Source organism: Theropithecus gelada, chromosome X (genome assembly GCF_003255815.1).
Source record: "Theropithecus gelada isolate Dixy chromosome X, Tgel_1.0, whole genome shotgun sequence".
In the NCBI taxonomy this organism is placed as follows: domain Eukaryota; kingdom Metazoa; phylum Chordata; class Mammalia; order Primates; family Cercopithecidae; genus Theropithecus; species Theropithecus gelada.
This window is the reverse complement of record NC_037689.1, coordinates 24480732-24495223: the sequence shown is the minus strand read 5'-3', so window position 1 is coordinate 24495223 and position 14492 is coordinate 24480732. Positions and strand designations below refer to the sequence as shown.

Sequence of the window (14492 nt, the reverse complement as noted above, 5' to 3'; positions counted from 1 at the left end):
AAACATGTGGCAAGTCAATGTTTGTGAAGTGAATACACATAAACGCCCACTTGCTGGTGTCACTTGCTGAGAGATATTTTCAGCAGTCCTTAAAAAGTAGCCCCTAGCTCCACCCAAATAACAAAGCATACTAAAAATTACAATAGGATGCTTTTCCGTTTCCCAGGCAACGTATGTGCCGACAGCAGACTCTGTTGTATTAGCAAATACTCTAGTTTAAAAAAAAAAAAAAAAAAAGGCCGGGATGGGTGGTTCACGCCTGTAATCCCAGCACTTTGGGAGGCTGAGGCGGGTGGATCACTTGAGGTCAGGGCTTCAAGACCAGCCTGGCCAACATGGCAAAACCCCGTCTCCACTAAAAGTACAAAAATTAGCCGGGCGTGGTGGCGGGCACCTGTAATCCCAGCTCCTCAGGAGGCTGAGGCAGGAGAATCGCTTGAACCCGGGAGGCGAAGATTGCAGTGAACTGAGATCACGTCACTGCACTCCTGCCTGGGTAACAGAGCAAGACTCTGTCTCAAAAAACAAACAAACAAAACTCTAGTTTTCTTTACGCTAGTAAAAAAAAAAAAATACTCTGGTACTCTAGTACAAATGCATTAGTAAAATTTAAAAAAAAAAAAAGCTCAAGTTTTTTTTTACTTTAGTGAAAAAAGCCATTAGGAATAAAAAGTTTCCTGAGTCCTAATTGCAAAAGGTCTTCTGCGAGGCAGATGCAGTCCACATTCAACACACTGCAGATACTCCACGATTTAGCACATCTAGGGGCTATCATTATATTTTCTGAAATCAAATTGGTGTCAATCAAAAATTTACAAAATCCTCTTCAGACACGTCCTCCAATTGCTATCTCAAATGATGCTTTCAAGTGGAAAGCGTTGGCCCAAATGACATCGTAATCAGTCATTGTGAACCACCTGTCCATGAGTGTCTGTTACTCTGATGAGGATGGCTAATTTCAATAACCTATTTCTGCACCAGGCCTATAAATCAAAACAAGATATCTACTCATTAGGCATTCTCTATTTTGAGCTAAAACATAAAAATTTTTTTTAAAGGTATTTGCTTCTCAGTATTCTTTTACATGAAATACAGTGCTTAGACAAAAAAGGGGCATTTCCAAAAAAACCACGCCAGACCTTGGTGACAAGGATGTTCTCCTTGTCCTCAGCTATGGGTTTTAAGGGAATTCTCCACTTACTGTGTGACCAGGAGATGCGTGTGCTTCCCCGGCTTGGGCACTTTTATAAAGGGGCAACACGTTGTTCTGGTAGATCGTCCACCAGAGATGAAGGAACACCGCCTGGTGCTGGCTACTGGACGCTGAGCCCTGCTCCAACACTGAGCCACTCTGTGGATTGTACTTGTAGTTCCAAGGTTTCATGGACCCCAAAAAATGTACGACCTTTGCACTGGAACCAAATCTGAGAAGAAAACAGAAGGGATTCTGATTTCCACTCTAATGTGATAAAAGATACCCAGAAAGCATCCAACTACCGTGGGGCTCCTCAAAGACAGCCTCTGAAGGACTTGTCCCAATGGGTTTCCATTATTGATTATTATTATTGATGATACTACTACTATCAGCATAGTAATCAATATATAATCAATAATAATACACTACTACTTCCAATGTAGTAATCAATATATGATCAATAATAATAGACTACTACTATCAACATAGTCATCAATATATAATCAATAATAATACACTACTACTATCAATGCATGTAATCAATATGATCATGATCATATGATTACAATACGATCATGATCATATGATTACAATGCATGTAATCAATATATGATCAATAACAATATATTCTTACTATCAATGTAGTAATCATGTAATCAATAATAATATGTTATTATTATCAATATATAATAGTACTCAATATATAATCAATAATAATTACCACTATCAATGTAGTAATCAATATATGTCAATAATATACTACTATTAGCATAGCAATCAATATATAATCAATAGTAACATCTACTACTATCAATTCAGTAATCAATATGTGATCAATAACAAAATACTATCACGATAGTAATCAATATATAATCAATAATAATATAGTAGTACTATCAATGCAGTAATCAATATATGAGCAATAATAGCATACCACTACTATCAAGATAGTAATCAATATATCATCAATAATACTACTCCACTACTATCAGCATAGTAGTAGTAGTTTCATTTGCAGTTATTTTGCATAAAGATATACTTTTAAAATCACAGTTTTTGCAGTTATTTTATTTTCTATATATCAAGAAACATAATCGTAATCCATTGAGATTTTTTCCCAAAACAGGAAAAATAAATCAGTTTTTTAAAAACGCAAAGTACAGCAGCCCAAATCATCGTATCCTTAAAATGACAGGGGCAAAAAAAAATAGCTGTTACAGTGGATAATGCAAGCAGCAAGGCAATTTGCTTTTTTTCTCTTTTACAGGATTTAAAATTTTCCCCTTGCCAACTTTTTTGTTGTTCATCATCACCATCCTCCAGGAGCCTTTTTAAACATTTTTTTTCTTGGATCACCTCCTCATGAAATATGAATACAAAAGTCACATGACATATCTATGTTCTGTACATTACATCTGTGATTATACATTAAAATATAACAAGATTTCACTCCCAAGAATCAATTTCTCTTCCTTAGGGACACCGTGTCCTGTGTAGAGAATGCAGACTCTACAATTATTCATTCCCAATGTGATTCTCAGATTCTCCATTTTCATTTATAGCCACATCTTCTGGAGCAGTGAATTTCAGAGTTTCTGGTCCCCTCACCCTTGAACCTCTTAGGAACTCAAAGAGCTTTGTCCATGTGGATTCTTTCTTTTTTTTTTTCTCCTGAGCTGAGGCTTGCTCTGTCACTCAGGCTGGAGTGCAGTGGCATGATCTCGGCTCACTGCAAACTCCAGTTTCCAGGCTCAAGTGAGCCTCCCTCCGCAGCCTCCCGAGTAGCAGAGACTAGCGGTGTGCGACAACACGTTCAGCTAATGTTTTGTTTTATTTTTTCGTAGAGACAGGGTTTCGTCATGTTGCACAGGCTGGTCTCAAACTCCTGAGCTCAAGTCATCTGCCTGCCTCGGCCTCCCAAAGGGCTGAAATGACAGGCGTGAGCCACTGTCCTCAGTCATGTCCCTGTGGATTCTCTTTCTCCATATTTACAATAATCGAGATTAAAACTGAGAAATTAGAAAGCATATTTATCAATCCCTTTAAAAAAATCAAACCATTATGCAGTAACATAAATTTCATGATTTTTCATGAAAAAAATCTCTATATTAAAAAAAATCATTGTGAGAAGAGTGCCATCTATTTTCCCAAGAGGCGACAGCTGGTTCCTCCTAGCTCCATCTGTGTTCAGGGTATTACCTCATTGCATGCCATGTAGTGTCTGTAAAATCTCAGCATAGATGCATGAGAAAATGGCAGCAAAAAGGGAAAAAAATCACATCTTCAAATTCTTTTTTTAAAGTAGTTATGACTTTGAAGACACTTGAAAGAGTTGTGGGGTCAGGGTTCCTCGGGCTACACTTTGGGAATCACTGTCGTAGAGCCTTGACTACCTATCATTTACAGCAATCAGCAAGCAGGAGACGAGATACGGGTGTGCGTGTTTCTGTGTGTGTGTATACATATATAACGATGTACAGAGATAGATAGATCTATGTATTAATATACAGAGAGATGTCTAGATCTAGATAGATGGATAGACGCCTAGATAGAGGTCTAGATCTAGATAGATAGATAGATCTATATAGAGAGAGATCTAGATCTAGATACATATAGAGAGATATATAGATCCATGTATATACATAGATACCTAGCTAGATCTAGATAGATATACAGATATAGATATATAGATCTACGTATATAGATAGATATCTGGATCTAGATCGATAGATATAGATAGATACCTATATGGATGAAGATCTAAATCTAGATAGATATCTAGATACACAGATATCTAGTTCTAGATAGATAGAAATAGGTATCTATATAGTGATGTAGATCTAGATAGATATCTAGATCTAGATAGATAGATAGATAGATAGATAGATGTTTATAGATAGATATTCAGATCTGGATAGATACATATGATCGATGATAGATTAGATAGATAGATAGACAGACAGATAGATAGATATCTAGGTCTATATAGATAGATAAATATCTACATAGATATACAGATTAGATAGATCGATATATATAGATAGATATCTAGATCTAGATATAGGTACATATATAGATATAGATAGATAGATCTATATATACAGATACATATCCAGATCTAGATAGATATGGATAGATAGATAGATAGATAGATAGATAGATAGATAATAGATAGATGTCTAGGCCTATATAGATAACTATATAGACAGATACATATCTATATAGACATAGACATCTAGATAGATAGACACATAGACATAGGTATCTATCTATACAGATAAATAGATATTTAGATCTACCTAGAGATAGATAGATAGATAGATAGATGGATGGATGGATGGATAGATGGATGGATGGATGGATGGATGGATGGATGGATAGATAGATAGATAGATAGATAGATAGATAGATAGATAGATAGATAGATAGATGGATAAGTTTTTAAATACACCAACAGCTGGTATATCTTCCAGGAGGGAAGGTGGATTGGTATCGGCAGATCTGGCAGGATTCGCCAGGGTGGAGAACTTACTGCTTGAAGGCAGGGCTGTAAGTGTACATCGTGTTACTACTCAAGTTATAGATGAACGGCAGGTGCTTGTGGATGTCTGCTGTTGACCAGTTCCTGAAGAAACTATTCAGTAAGCCTTGGTCCGCCCCTACATAATGAGCAAACATAAAAGCAGGTTAGCAAAGTATGGCTTGGTCCACTCCAAGAATGCCAGATGTGCCTGAAGCTCTCAACGTAAACACTTGCCTTCGGGGTTACTAATTCCATTTCTTCCGTCTGTCAACTGAACACATTCTCTTGGTTCTCAGAAAGGACTGATAACCCAAGCCATTGATAAAAATAAGTGCATATTCCCTCCAAAATTCTCCACCAGGAGCCCCCAGAATGAATGCTAAAATTGCACATGGAGTCCAGAGCACTCCACTGGTCCCCTAATGAATTCTCCCTGGTAGTGACAATGCTTTTCCCACCATTTTTGCCGGTTTTATTAACTCTTCCCCTTTACCTAGAGGCAATTCTTCACTGGTCCAGTATTTTCTTTTACTTTACAAAACTTCCAGCACATTTCCTCTCTACTGACGCCCATTTGAACAAACACCTGCTTCGGGTTGCCTCATTTTAATTCTCCCTATATTCTACCAGGGCTCAGCCAACTACACTCTGTGCATGTTTTTGTAAATAAAGTTTTATTGGAACACAGCCATGCTCTTTTCTTTTTCTTTGAGACAGGGTCTCACTCTGTCACCCTGACTGGAGTGCAGTGGTGCAATCACAGCTCACTGCAGCCTTGAACTCTTGAGCTCAGGTGCTACTCCCAACTGAGCCTCCCAGGGAGTGGGGACTACCGGTGCTAGCATCACATCCAGCTTATTTTTGTATTTTTTGTAGAGATGCCATGTTGCCTAGGCTGGTCTTGAACTCCTGGTCTCAAGTCACCTTGAACTCCTGGACTCAAGCAATCTGTCCGCCCTGGCCTCCCAAAGTGCTGGGATTACAGGCATGAGCCACCACGGCCAGCCCATGTTCAATGCCAAGTACAGTCATGCAACACATAAAAGTGCTTCGGTCAAAGACAGACCATACATATGACGGTGGTCCCACAAGATTTTATACTGTATTTTCACTGGACCTTTGTGATGTTTAGATATGTTTAGAACCACAGATACTTCCCATTAGGTTACAATTGCCTACAACATTCAGTGCAGTCACATGCTTATATGGGTTTGTAGCTTAGGAGGAATAGGCTCTACCCTCCAGCCTAGGTATACAGTAGGCTATATCATCCAGGCGTGTGTAGATACAATCTAGGATGTTCACACAATGACAAAATCACCTAACAACACGTTTCTCAGAACGCATCCCTGTCGTTAAATGAGGCGTGACTATATGGTCCACGGCTGACTTCGGGTCACATCTGCAGAGCTGAGTGTGTGCAACAGAGACCATAAGGCGTGCAACTCTGAAAATAGTTACTATCCGGCCCTTTAGAGAAGGATTTGCTCACCTATTTTATATGACTGGATTGTCGAACCGTTCTTTCTACTCAGCAAGGATATTTCCAATGGTTCTCTCAACTGCATATTTCCTTATGAGCGTCCTGATCTCTTCCTACACCCCTGACTGGCCATATTCTTCAATTCCCACCTCAGTCTTCAAGTGGCCATTCCCAGATATGGGGAAATGGGGTGAGGCTGCGATGCGGGTCCCGGCAGCAGTCCCATTCTCTTCCCCAAGCATCCAGGCTGCCCTGACTTACCGTCAAAGCTGCCGTGTTCCATGGCATGCTGCAGCAGGAGTTTATGCGTGTGGAGAGAAGGCTGGAAGACAAACACCCCGCTATTGAAGCAATCCGGCCATCCGGGGTCTGGGGCCGCAGAAAACTCTCCCCTGTCGAACAGCTCATCGACATTGGACAGCACCTGGTGAAGCAAAACACGCAGAACCTGCCGCAATGCTTCTTTTACCAATGCTTCTGTTTTTGAGACAGAGTCTTGCTCTGTTGCCCAGGCTGGAGTGCAGTGGTACAGTCTCAGCTCACTGTGGCCTCCGTCTCCCAGGTTCAAGCGATTCCCCCACCTCAGCCTCCTGAGTAGCTGGGATTACAGGCACCTGCTACCATGCCTGGCTAATTTTTGTAATTTTAGTAAAAACGGGGTTTCACCACGTTGGCCAAGCTGGTCTCGAACTCCTGGCCTCAAGTGATCCACCCATCTCAACCTCCCAAAGTGCTGAGATTACAGGCGTGAGTCACTGTGCCCAGCCGCAAGTTTTTTCCCTAATGATTCTATTTTGTGTGTGTAAAATACTGTAGTTATAATTCATTCCTGGGGTAGGAACATGTCTTCCAATCCCCCGTTCTCTTCAGCAGGGTCTAGCACAGTGCTCAGGGGTATGTTACGTCTGATTATAATAGACTGAACATCTGTGTTAGAAATAGAAATGCACATGACCTCACAGGAATCTACCAATAAGAGCTGACAGCCTGGCCAGCATGGTGAAACCCAGTCTGCACAAAAATACAAAAATTAACTGGGCATGATGGCGGGTGCCTGTAATCGCAGCCACTTGGGAGGCTGAGGTGGGAGAATCACTTGAACCCAGGAGGCAGAGGTTGCAGTGAGCCGAGATCGTGCCATTTGCACTCCAGCTTGGGTGACAGAGTGAATGTGTTGCAAAAAAAAAAAAAAAAAGTTGCCAGCCTGCTTAAGGACAGAGATGTGGTCTTGGAGGGTTTCCTATCGAGCAGAGAGTCTTCACTCACCAGAGTGTCTGCATCCAGGAAGACACACTTGCTGTAGTGAGTGAGAGTCCAACAGTGAAGCTTGGTGAGGGTGAGCCCGAGCTCAGGTCTCTTCAGAAAGGCCAGGTGGATGTAGTCTGCACTATCGATTAGATTCACTTCAATGACTTCATCGAACACCTTCGACAGGATGACCCTGGAACAGACATGTGCCAAATAGTAGGACAGTAGGTTAATATTTAGCATAGAACCACCTCCTCCTTCAAAAGGGTGCTGTTTTGCTGCTCACAAACATGGAACGCAGAGAGAATCCCCACGGCCCTCACTGCAGTCTCCATGTTCAGAGCACATTTCCACGGATGCCTTAGAGCTGTGCACACCGTCCATTTGTGCCCAAAAGCCTACGCATGCTTGAATGCAAATGTCAATGGTAGGAAACCCCACCGTACCGGAAGAATTAATATATTACTTTAGTAATGTACCTGAGCTAAATGACTGAAGCTTTAGGGATGCATAGAAACCACCACAATTTCTATGACATTTTGAAGTGAATTAAGTATCTTTGAACATGCTTCTTCGATAGCCAGTGTTATATTTTTCAATCAACACAAAGCACAATGATTACTCTAAGTTCAATATTTTCATATTCATATATTTAAAGTCATGCAAGGCCTGGCGCGGTGGCTCACGCCTGTAATCCCAGCACTTTGGGAGGCTGAGGTGGCCGAATCACTTGAGGTCAGGAGTTCGAGATCAGCCTGGCCAGCATGGTGAAACCCCTTCTCTACTAAAAATACAAAAATTAGCCAGGTGTGGTGGCGCCTGTGGTCCCAGCTACTCGGGAGGCTGAGGCAGGAGAATTGCTTGACCCCAAGAGGCAGAGGTTGCAGTGAGCTGAGATTGCGCCACTGCACTCCAGCCTGGGTGACAGAGCAAGACTCTATCTCAAAAAAAACAAAAAACAAAAACAAACAAACAAAAAACTTAAATTAGCCAGGCGTGGTGGTGGACACCTGTAATTCCTGCTACTCAGGATGCTGAGGCAGGAGAATCGCTTGAACCCAGGGGGCAGAGGTTGCAGGAGGCTGAGATGGCACCACTGCACTCCAGCCTGGGCGACAGAGTGAGACTCTGTCTCAAAACACAAACAAAAAAATAAAGTCATGCAAGCTGCAACTTCCCTGTCAAAATTACTAGCTGCCAAATTTATACCTGTTTTTTCAGCTGTACCTTTTGGTGTGTAGAATTTCTAAATTTCTGTGAAGTAGATTTTGTAGAATGTAATGTGTTCACTGCCTTTGTGAAGCGATATATAATTGCATAATTTCTGTGTGTAAACTGAATGCTTGGGCTTTCAATATGGTGTTCATATAAAGCAATAAATGCTAATGTTATGAAAAAGAAATGCATGCATACTTGAAAAATGTGACAAATTGAACAGAACTGTCTTAAGATGCACGCACTTGGGCCATCTCTTAGGAAGACAGCTTCCCCCTGTAAACTGCAGAGGCAGAGAAATGTAAATGCTGAGCTGGTAGAAACTAACAGAGGTCCATAACTGTCTCTATCAATTTTTACTTTCTGTATTCAAAACTTACATTGTTAGTTGCACACAAGTTTGAGACTCGAAGCTTGAAAGACTGTACATTTTATCAAAGTGAAATTTGCTCTGTTCCATTTATTTATTTATTTTTGCTTAAATCCCACTTCATCATAGTCTAGAACATATTGGGATGACAGAAAAATTAAGCAAGTGCTAGAAAAAGGATGGGGGCATGTTGAAAGAATACAGGGGGCCAGCTAGGAGAAGCACCCAATTACCAAAGCTGAAATAATGTAATCAATAACAAAAAACAACAAGCCCAAAATATGAAATAAATATTCATGAGCCTACACTAATATAAGCTTTCTTTTGATACAGGGTCTCACTCTGTCACCCAGGCTAGAGTTCAGTGGTGCAATCATAGCTCACTGCAGCCTCCAACTCCTGGGCTCAAGTGGTCCTCCCACCTCAGCCTCCCAAGTAACCGGGACTACAAGTGCACGCCACCATGCCCGGCTAATTTTTTGTATTTTTTGGTAGAAATGGGGTTTCACAATGTTTACGAAGCTTGTCTCAAACTTCTGGGCTCAAGCAATCTGCCTGCCTCAGTCTCCCAAAGTGCTGGGAGTACAGGCATGAGCCACCATGCCTGACCTAATATAACTATTGAATAAACAAATATGTGAGAAAGAAGGGGCAGGTTGAATTTACAACATAATTCCAAGTAATTGAAATAGAAGGAATGAGGGAAGTAGAAAATAGAAAATCACGATTAGGCAAACACTATAGTAACAACTATTGCAGACAAGACTCACTGATTTTTAGAGAAGAAACAGGCTGTTTGTGTAATGTCTATCCCAAGATATTTATCCATTACTAAAAGAAAAAAATAATAATTTTACAGTGGAGATCTCCAACAGACACCACTTAATCCAGGTGATCAAATTTAGCATCACCAGGACAGGACATAAAGACACCATGCACTCCGTAACATGACACACTGAACACTTACACCAATTCTGATGATTTTTTTGCCAAAAATGCATAACCTCAATCTAATCTTGAGAAAACACTGGACAAAACCAAACTGAAGGCTGGGTACAGTGACTCACGCTTGTAATCCCAGCACTTTGGGAGGCCGAGGCGGGTGGATCACCTGACGTCAGGAGTTCGAGACCAGCCTGGCCAACAAGGTGAAACCCCATCTCTACTAAAAATATAAAAACTAGCCAGGCATGGTGGTGGGCACCTGTCATCCCAGCTACTCTGGAGGCTGAGGCATGAGAATTACTTGAACCTGGGAAGCAGAGGTTGCAGTGAGCTGAGATTGCGCCACTGCATTCCAGCCTGGGGGATAGAGTGAGACTCTGTCTCAAAAAAAAAAAAAAAAACAAAACTGAAGAGCAATCTATAAAACAATTGACCATTACTTAGATTGGATAGTGGAACAGAATGATATCAAATGCATCCATTTATTTTCAACATTTTGTTTGTTTTTAATTAAGCTGCCTCCTGCACTACTATATGTCTGGATTTTATGTTTATTTTCCCATTCAGAAAGTCTACCTTTTTTAAAAGGAATTTTAATCCATTCATGTTTATTATGATCACTGTTATATTTGGATTGAGTCCTGCAGTTTCGTTTCATATTATTTTCCCTTTTTTACATATATCAGACTTTTCTACTTCTTCAGTGTAATTCTTTCCCACCCACCTCTGATTGCATGAATCAGGTTTTCTTCAATCCATGCATTTCCCATTAAGGCTCTGAAACTTGTACAAATCTTTTCTAGTTTTCTGGTGGTAACCACCCTTCAACTGTCAGCACACATATTTAAGCTTATATTTTCTATCACATATAAAGGTAGTCATTACCTATGTCTTCTTCCCAGAAGAAACAAAAACATGAACATATGCTCATTCTCTCTTTCTGCTCTGCTCTTTCAATTACCTCCCATGTGAAATGTTAATTTCAGATTATTTTCGTAACTATGCACTAACACATTCAGACTTAACTCTGTTTTATACATTTATTTATTCAGCACTGCTTCCTGTGTGCTCTCTTCTATTTTATTATTATTATTATTATTATTTTGAGACAGGGTCTTGCTCTGTCACCCAGGCTGGAGTGCAGTAGTGTAATCACAGCTCAATGCAGCTTCAGTCTCCTGGGCTCAAGTGATCCTCCCACCTCAGCCTCCTGAGTAGCTGGGACTTCAGGCATGTGCCACTGCACTCAGCAATTTAAAATAATTTTTCAGTAGAGATGAGACCTCACTATGTTGTCCAGGTTGGTCTTGAACTCTTGGACTCAAGCGATCCTCCCACCTCAGCCTCCCAAAATGCTGTGGTTACAGGCATGAGCCACTGTGCTTGGCTACTCTCGCCTTTCTTGGATTACATACCATTTTGCTGGAGTCAATCAACTAACTTTTTCCTCAACGGTCTTTGAGGGATAACATTTTTAACGTTTGCAAATTTGAAAAGCCTTTGTTTTGCTTTCAAATTACAGTACTAAAGCTGAATACAGAACTTTCATTTCAAAGTTATCTTGCACCAGAATTTTGAGCCATCAATTATCTCAACCAGATTGATACAGAAAGGCATTTAGGATTTTTCTTCATTTTTGCTGTTCTGAAATTTTACCACTTTGTGTCTACATTTGGCTTTCTTCATCCACTCTGCTCAATAACCGGAACACTCTCAATCTAAACTTTTTCTCAGAGCTGAAATATAATAGGAGTTACTTCTCTCCCTTCCTCCCTCCCTTCCTTCCTTCCTTCTTTCCTTCCTTCCTTTCTTTCCTTCCTTCCTTTGTCTTTCTTTCTTTCTTTCTCTCTCTCTTTCTCTCTTTCTTTCTTTCCTCTCCTATTTGACAGATATTGAAGCTCTCGGACCTTTTCTATCGTTTAGCATTTCTCTTGGACTCGACATTTATTTGTAAGATTTCACTGCTCTGTATTCAAGGTAACTATTTCTCTGAAAAAGTACCCTTCCTTCAGCAAATCTCCCTCTGCTTTTGACCCGGTTATTTATGGAATTTATGGCATCTTCACCGCAGTTGCATAAAGATCCGGGCCATGGGGAGGGCAAGAGAAACAGCACTCCACCTCGCTACAAATGGCACTGCCATTTATGTCCTTACATCCTTTTGTTCAGCTCTGTTCATTTTCCTAAAATAAACTCCTGGAAGCCGAATTATGTTTCATGAATACCATTAGTTTAAAGCTATAAACGCAGGCTCCTGGCATGGTTTCCCTACAAGATCACTCCACAACACGCTTGTACCACACAGCCTGGGTGAGGGACGATCTCCCACCACCCACACTCCTGGTCATTTATGGTCATTGCTCACTGCTCATCTTCTACTGCCCTGAGCACCGCCGAGCGCCATCCCTCAGTTCTCCCCATGACTATGAAATATATAATAAAAGGGCCTACAAAACCTCAACCCAACCTGCAGCACTGAACCTTCCCACGATTTCTGCCATGTTGCTTCTGAATATTTTAAAGTTCCTCTTGAGTAGACCTTAAGTCTACCTTGATACAGGTAGGCAACAAGTAATAATGACATGATGGAAGATGTAGTATCCATCCCCTCAAGCATGTATACTTTGTGTTACAAGCAATTCAATTATACTCTTTAACAGCATTTTTCTATCCCCCTGCCCCCGCCGGCTTTTAAAATAAAACAGGGAACCCGCTGGATGTGCTATATACGTTTCCACTCACTGGTGCATTCATTTTTGGACCTTAATATAGTCAGGCTTTTTTTTCTTTCCTTCTTTTTTGACAGAGTCTCGCTGCCACCAGGCTGGAGTGCAGTGGCACGATCTGGGCTCACTGCAACCTCCGCCTCCCAGGTTCAAGCAATTCTCCTGCGTCAGCCTTCCGAGTAGCTGGAATTACAGGCACCACCACGCCCAGCTAATGTTTTTTGTATTTTTAGTAAAGACGGGGTTTCACCATATTGGTCAGGCTGGTCTCGAACTCCTGACCTCAAGTGATCTGCCCACCTCGGCCTCCCAAAGTGCTGGGATTACAGGTGTGAGGCACCATACCCAGCCGGTTGTTCATGATAATACCTATTTTTGTATTTGTCTGTCTATCTTTGCTTCTGGCGTGCTAGAGATGAGCCAGTGCAAACCCCTCAAGTGTTTTAAGAGTTCTTCATATGTGATGGACAATAAGAACCCCTCCGTTATAATATTGTAAATGTGTCCCTCAGGTTGTTTTATCTTCTACTTTAACACATAGTATCTCTGACACAGCAATTCTGGTGTCCTCTTCCATCTTGTGTAATTTACAACAGCATTTCCAGCTTTCAGATGAATGAAACATCCACCTGCATCAATATGTGGAGATATTTTTAGTTGTCACAACTGCCAACTTCTGTCGGCATCTGGTGGGCGGAGCCCAGGTGCACTGCTCAACACCCTACAGTGCACAGGACACCCCACCACATGGAACCCTCCAGTCCCAGATAGCAGCAGTACTGAGAAACTTCCATCTATTTTCTTATAAGATTTCTCTATGTTTTAAATGTTTACCTCTATATTTATAATCTATGTGGATTTTTTTTTTTTTTTTTTTTTTTTTTTTTGACAGAGTCTTGCTCTGTCACCCAGGCTGGAGCACAGTGGCGCCATCTCGGCTCATTGCAACCTTAACCTCCCGGACTCACATGATTCTCCTGTCTCAGCCTCCCAAGTAGCTGGGATTACAGATGCCTGTCACCACACCCAGCTAATTTTTTTTTTTTTTTTTTTGTATTTTTAGCAGAGATGGGGCTTCACCATGTTGACCAGGCTGGTCTCGAACTCCTGACCTCAAGTGATCCACCTGCTTCAGCCTCCCAAAGGGTTGGGATGACAGGCATGAGCCACCGTGGCCAGCCTGGAATTCATTTTGTTATATGCTTAGCTTTTATTTTAAAAGGATCTTATCATTGATTTTCTCTAACATATTAATGTGATGAATGACATTAACAGATTTTACAATAATAACCTATCTTTGCTTTCTTAGGGCAAGCACTATTTATTTCTTTACTACAGGGCTAGAGTTGCCTTATTAACATCCTGTATTTGAGGGCTTTCTCAATTCATATGTAAACACAATCAAGCCTATAAATCAAGTTTGGGTGTCAAGATTATAACAGTTTCTTAAAATAAGTGAACATATTCATCTTTTGCTAGGTTCGGTGATAGCTTATGTAGCAGGGAAATTAATTCATCATGAGCAATTTAACAGAACTTCCCTTAATATTGCCCAAACCAGGGCCTTTCTACAAGATAAGCCTTTGGTAACATTTTCAGTTTTTCTCATAGTTATTGTCAAACAGAAGGTTTCTATTTCTCCTGATGACAACAACCAACATCTCACTGATTCCCTGAGAAGGATCAAGCCCTTCTTCAATACTCCCAACGTTATTACCATAAGGGTTCTATATTGTATTCGATATTAAAACTGTCTCCAAATGACTTCTTTCTAATTTCAATTTTGC

The 14492-nt window shown here is 40.8% G+C and overlaps 1 protein-coding gene across 1 annotated transcript in view; it reads right to left on the bottom strand.

The window, feature by feature from the left end:
* The window catches only part of GYG2 (glycogenin 2), a 38789-nt gene that overhangs the window by 21770 nt on the left and 2527 nt on the right, over positions 1-14492 (bottom strand). The window contains exons 3-6 of the mRNA XM_025372467.1: positions 7468-7642; positions 6463-6625; positions 4728-4854; positions 1202-1424 (exon numbers count right to left, since the gene is read on the bottom strand). Coding sequence (XP_025228252.1) covers positions 1202-1424; positions 4728-4854; positions 6463-6625; positions 7468-7642 — 688 coding nt within the window. The remainder of the gene's footprint in view (positions 1-1201; positions 1425-4727; positions 4855-6462; positions 6626-7467; positions 7643-14492) is intronic.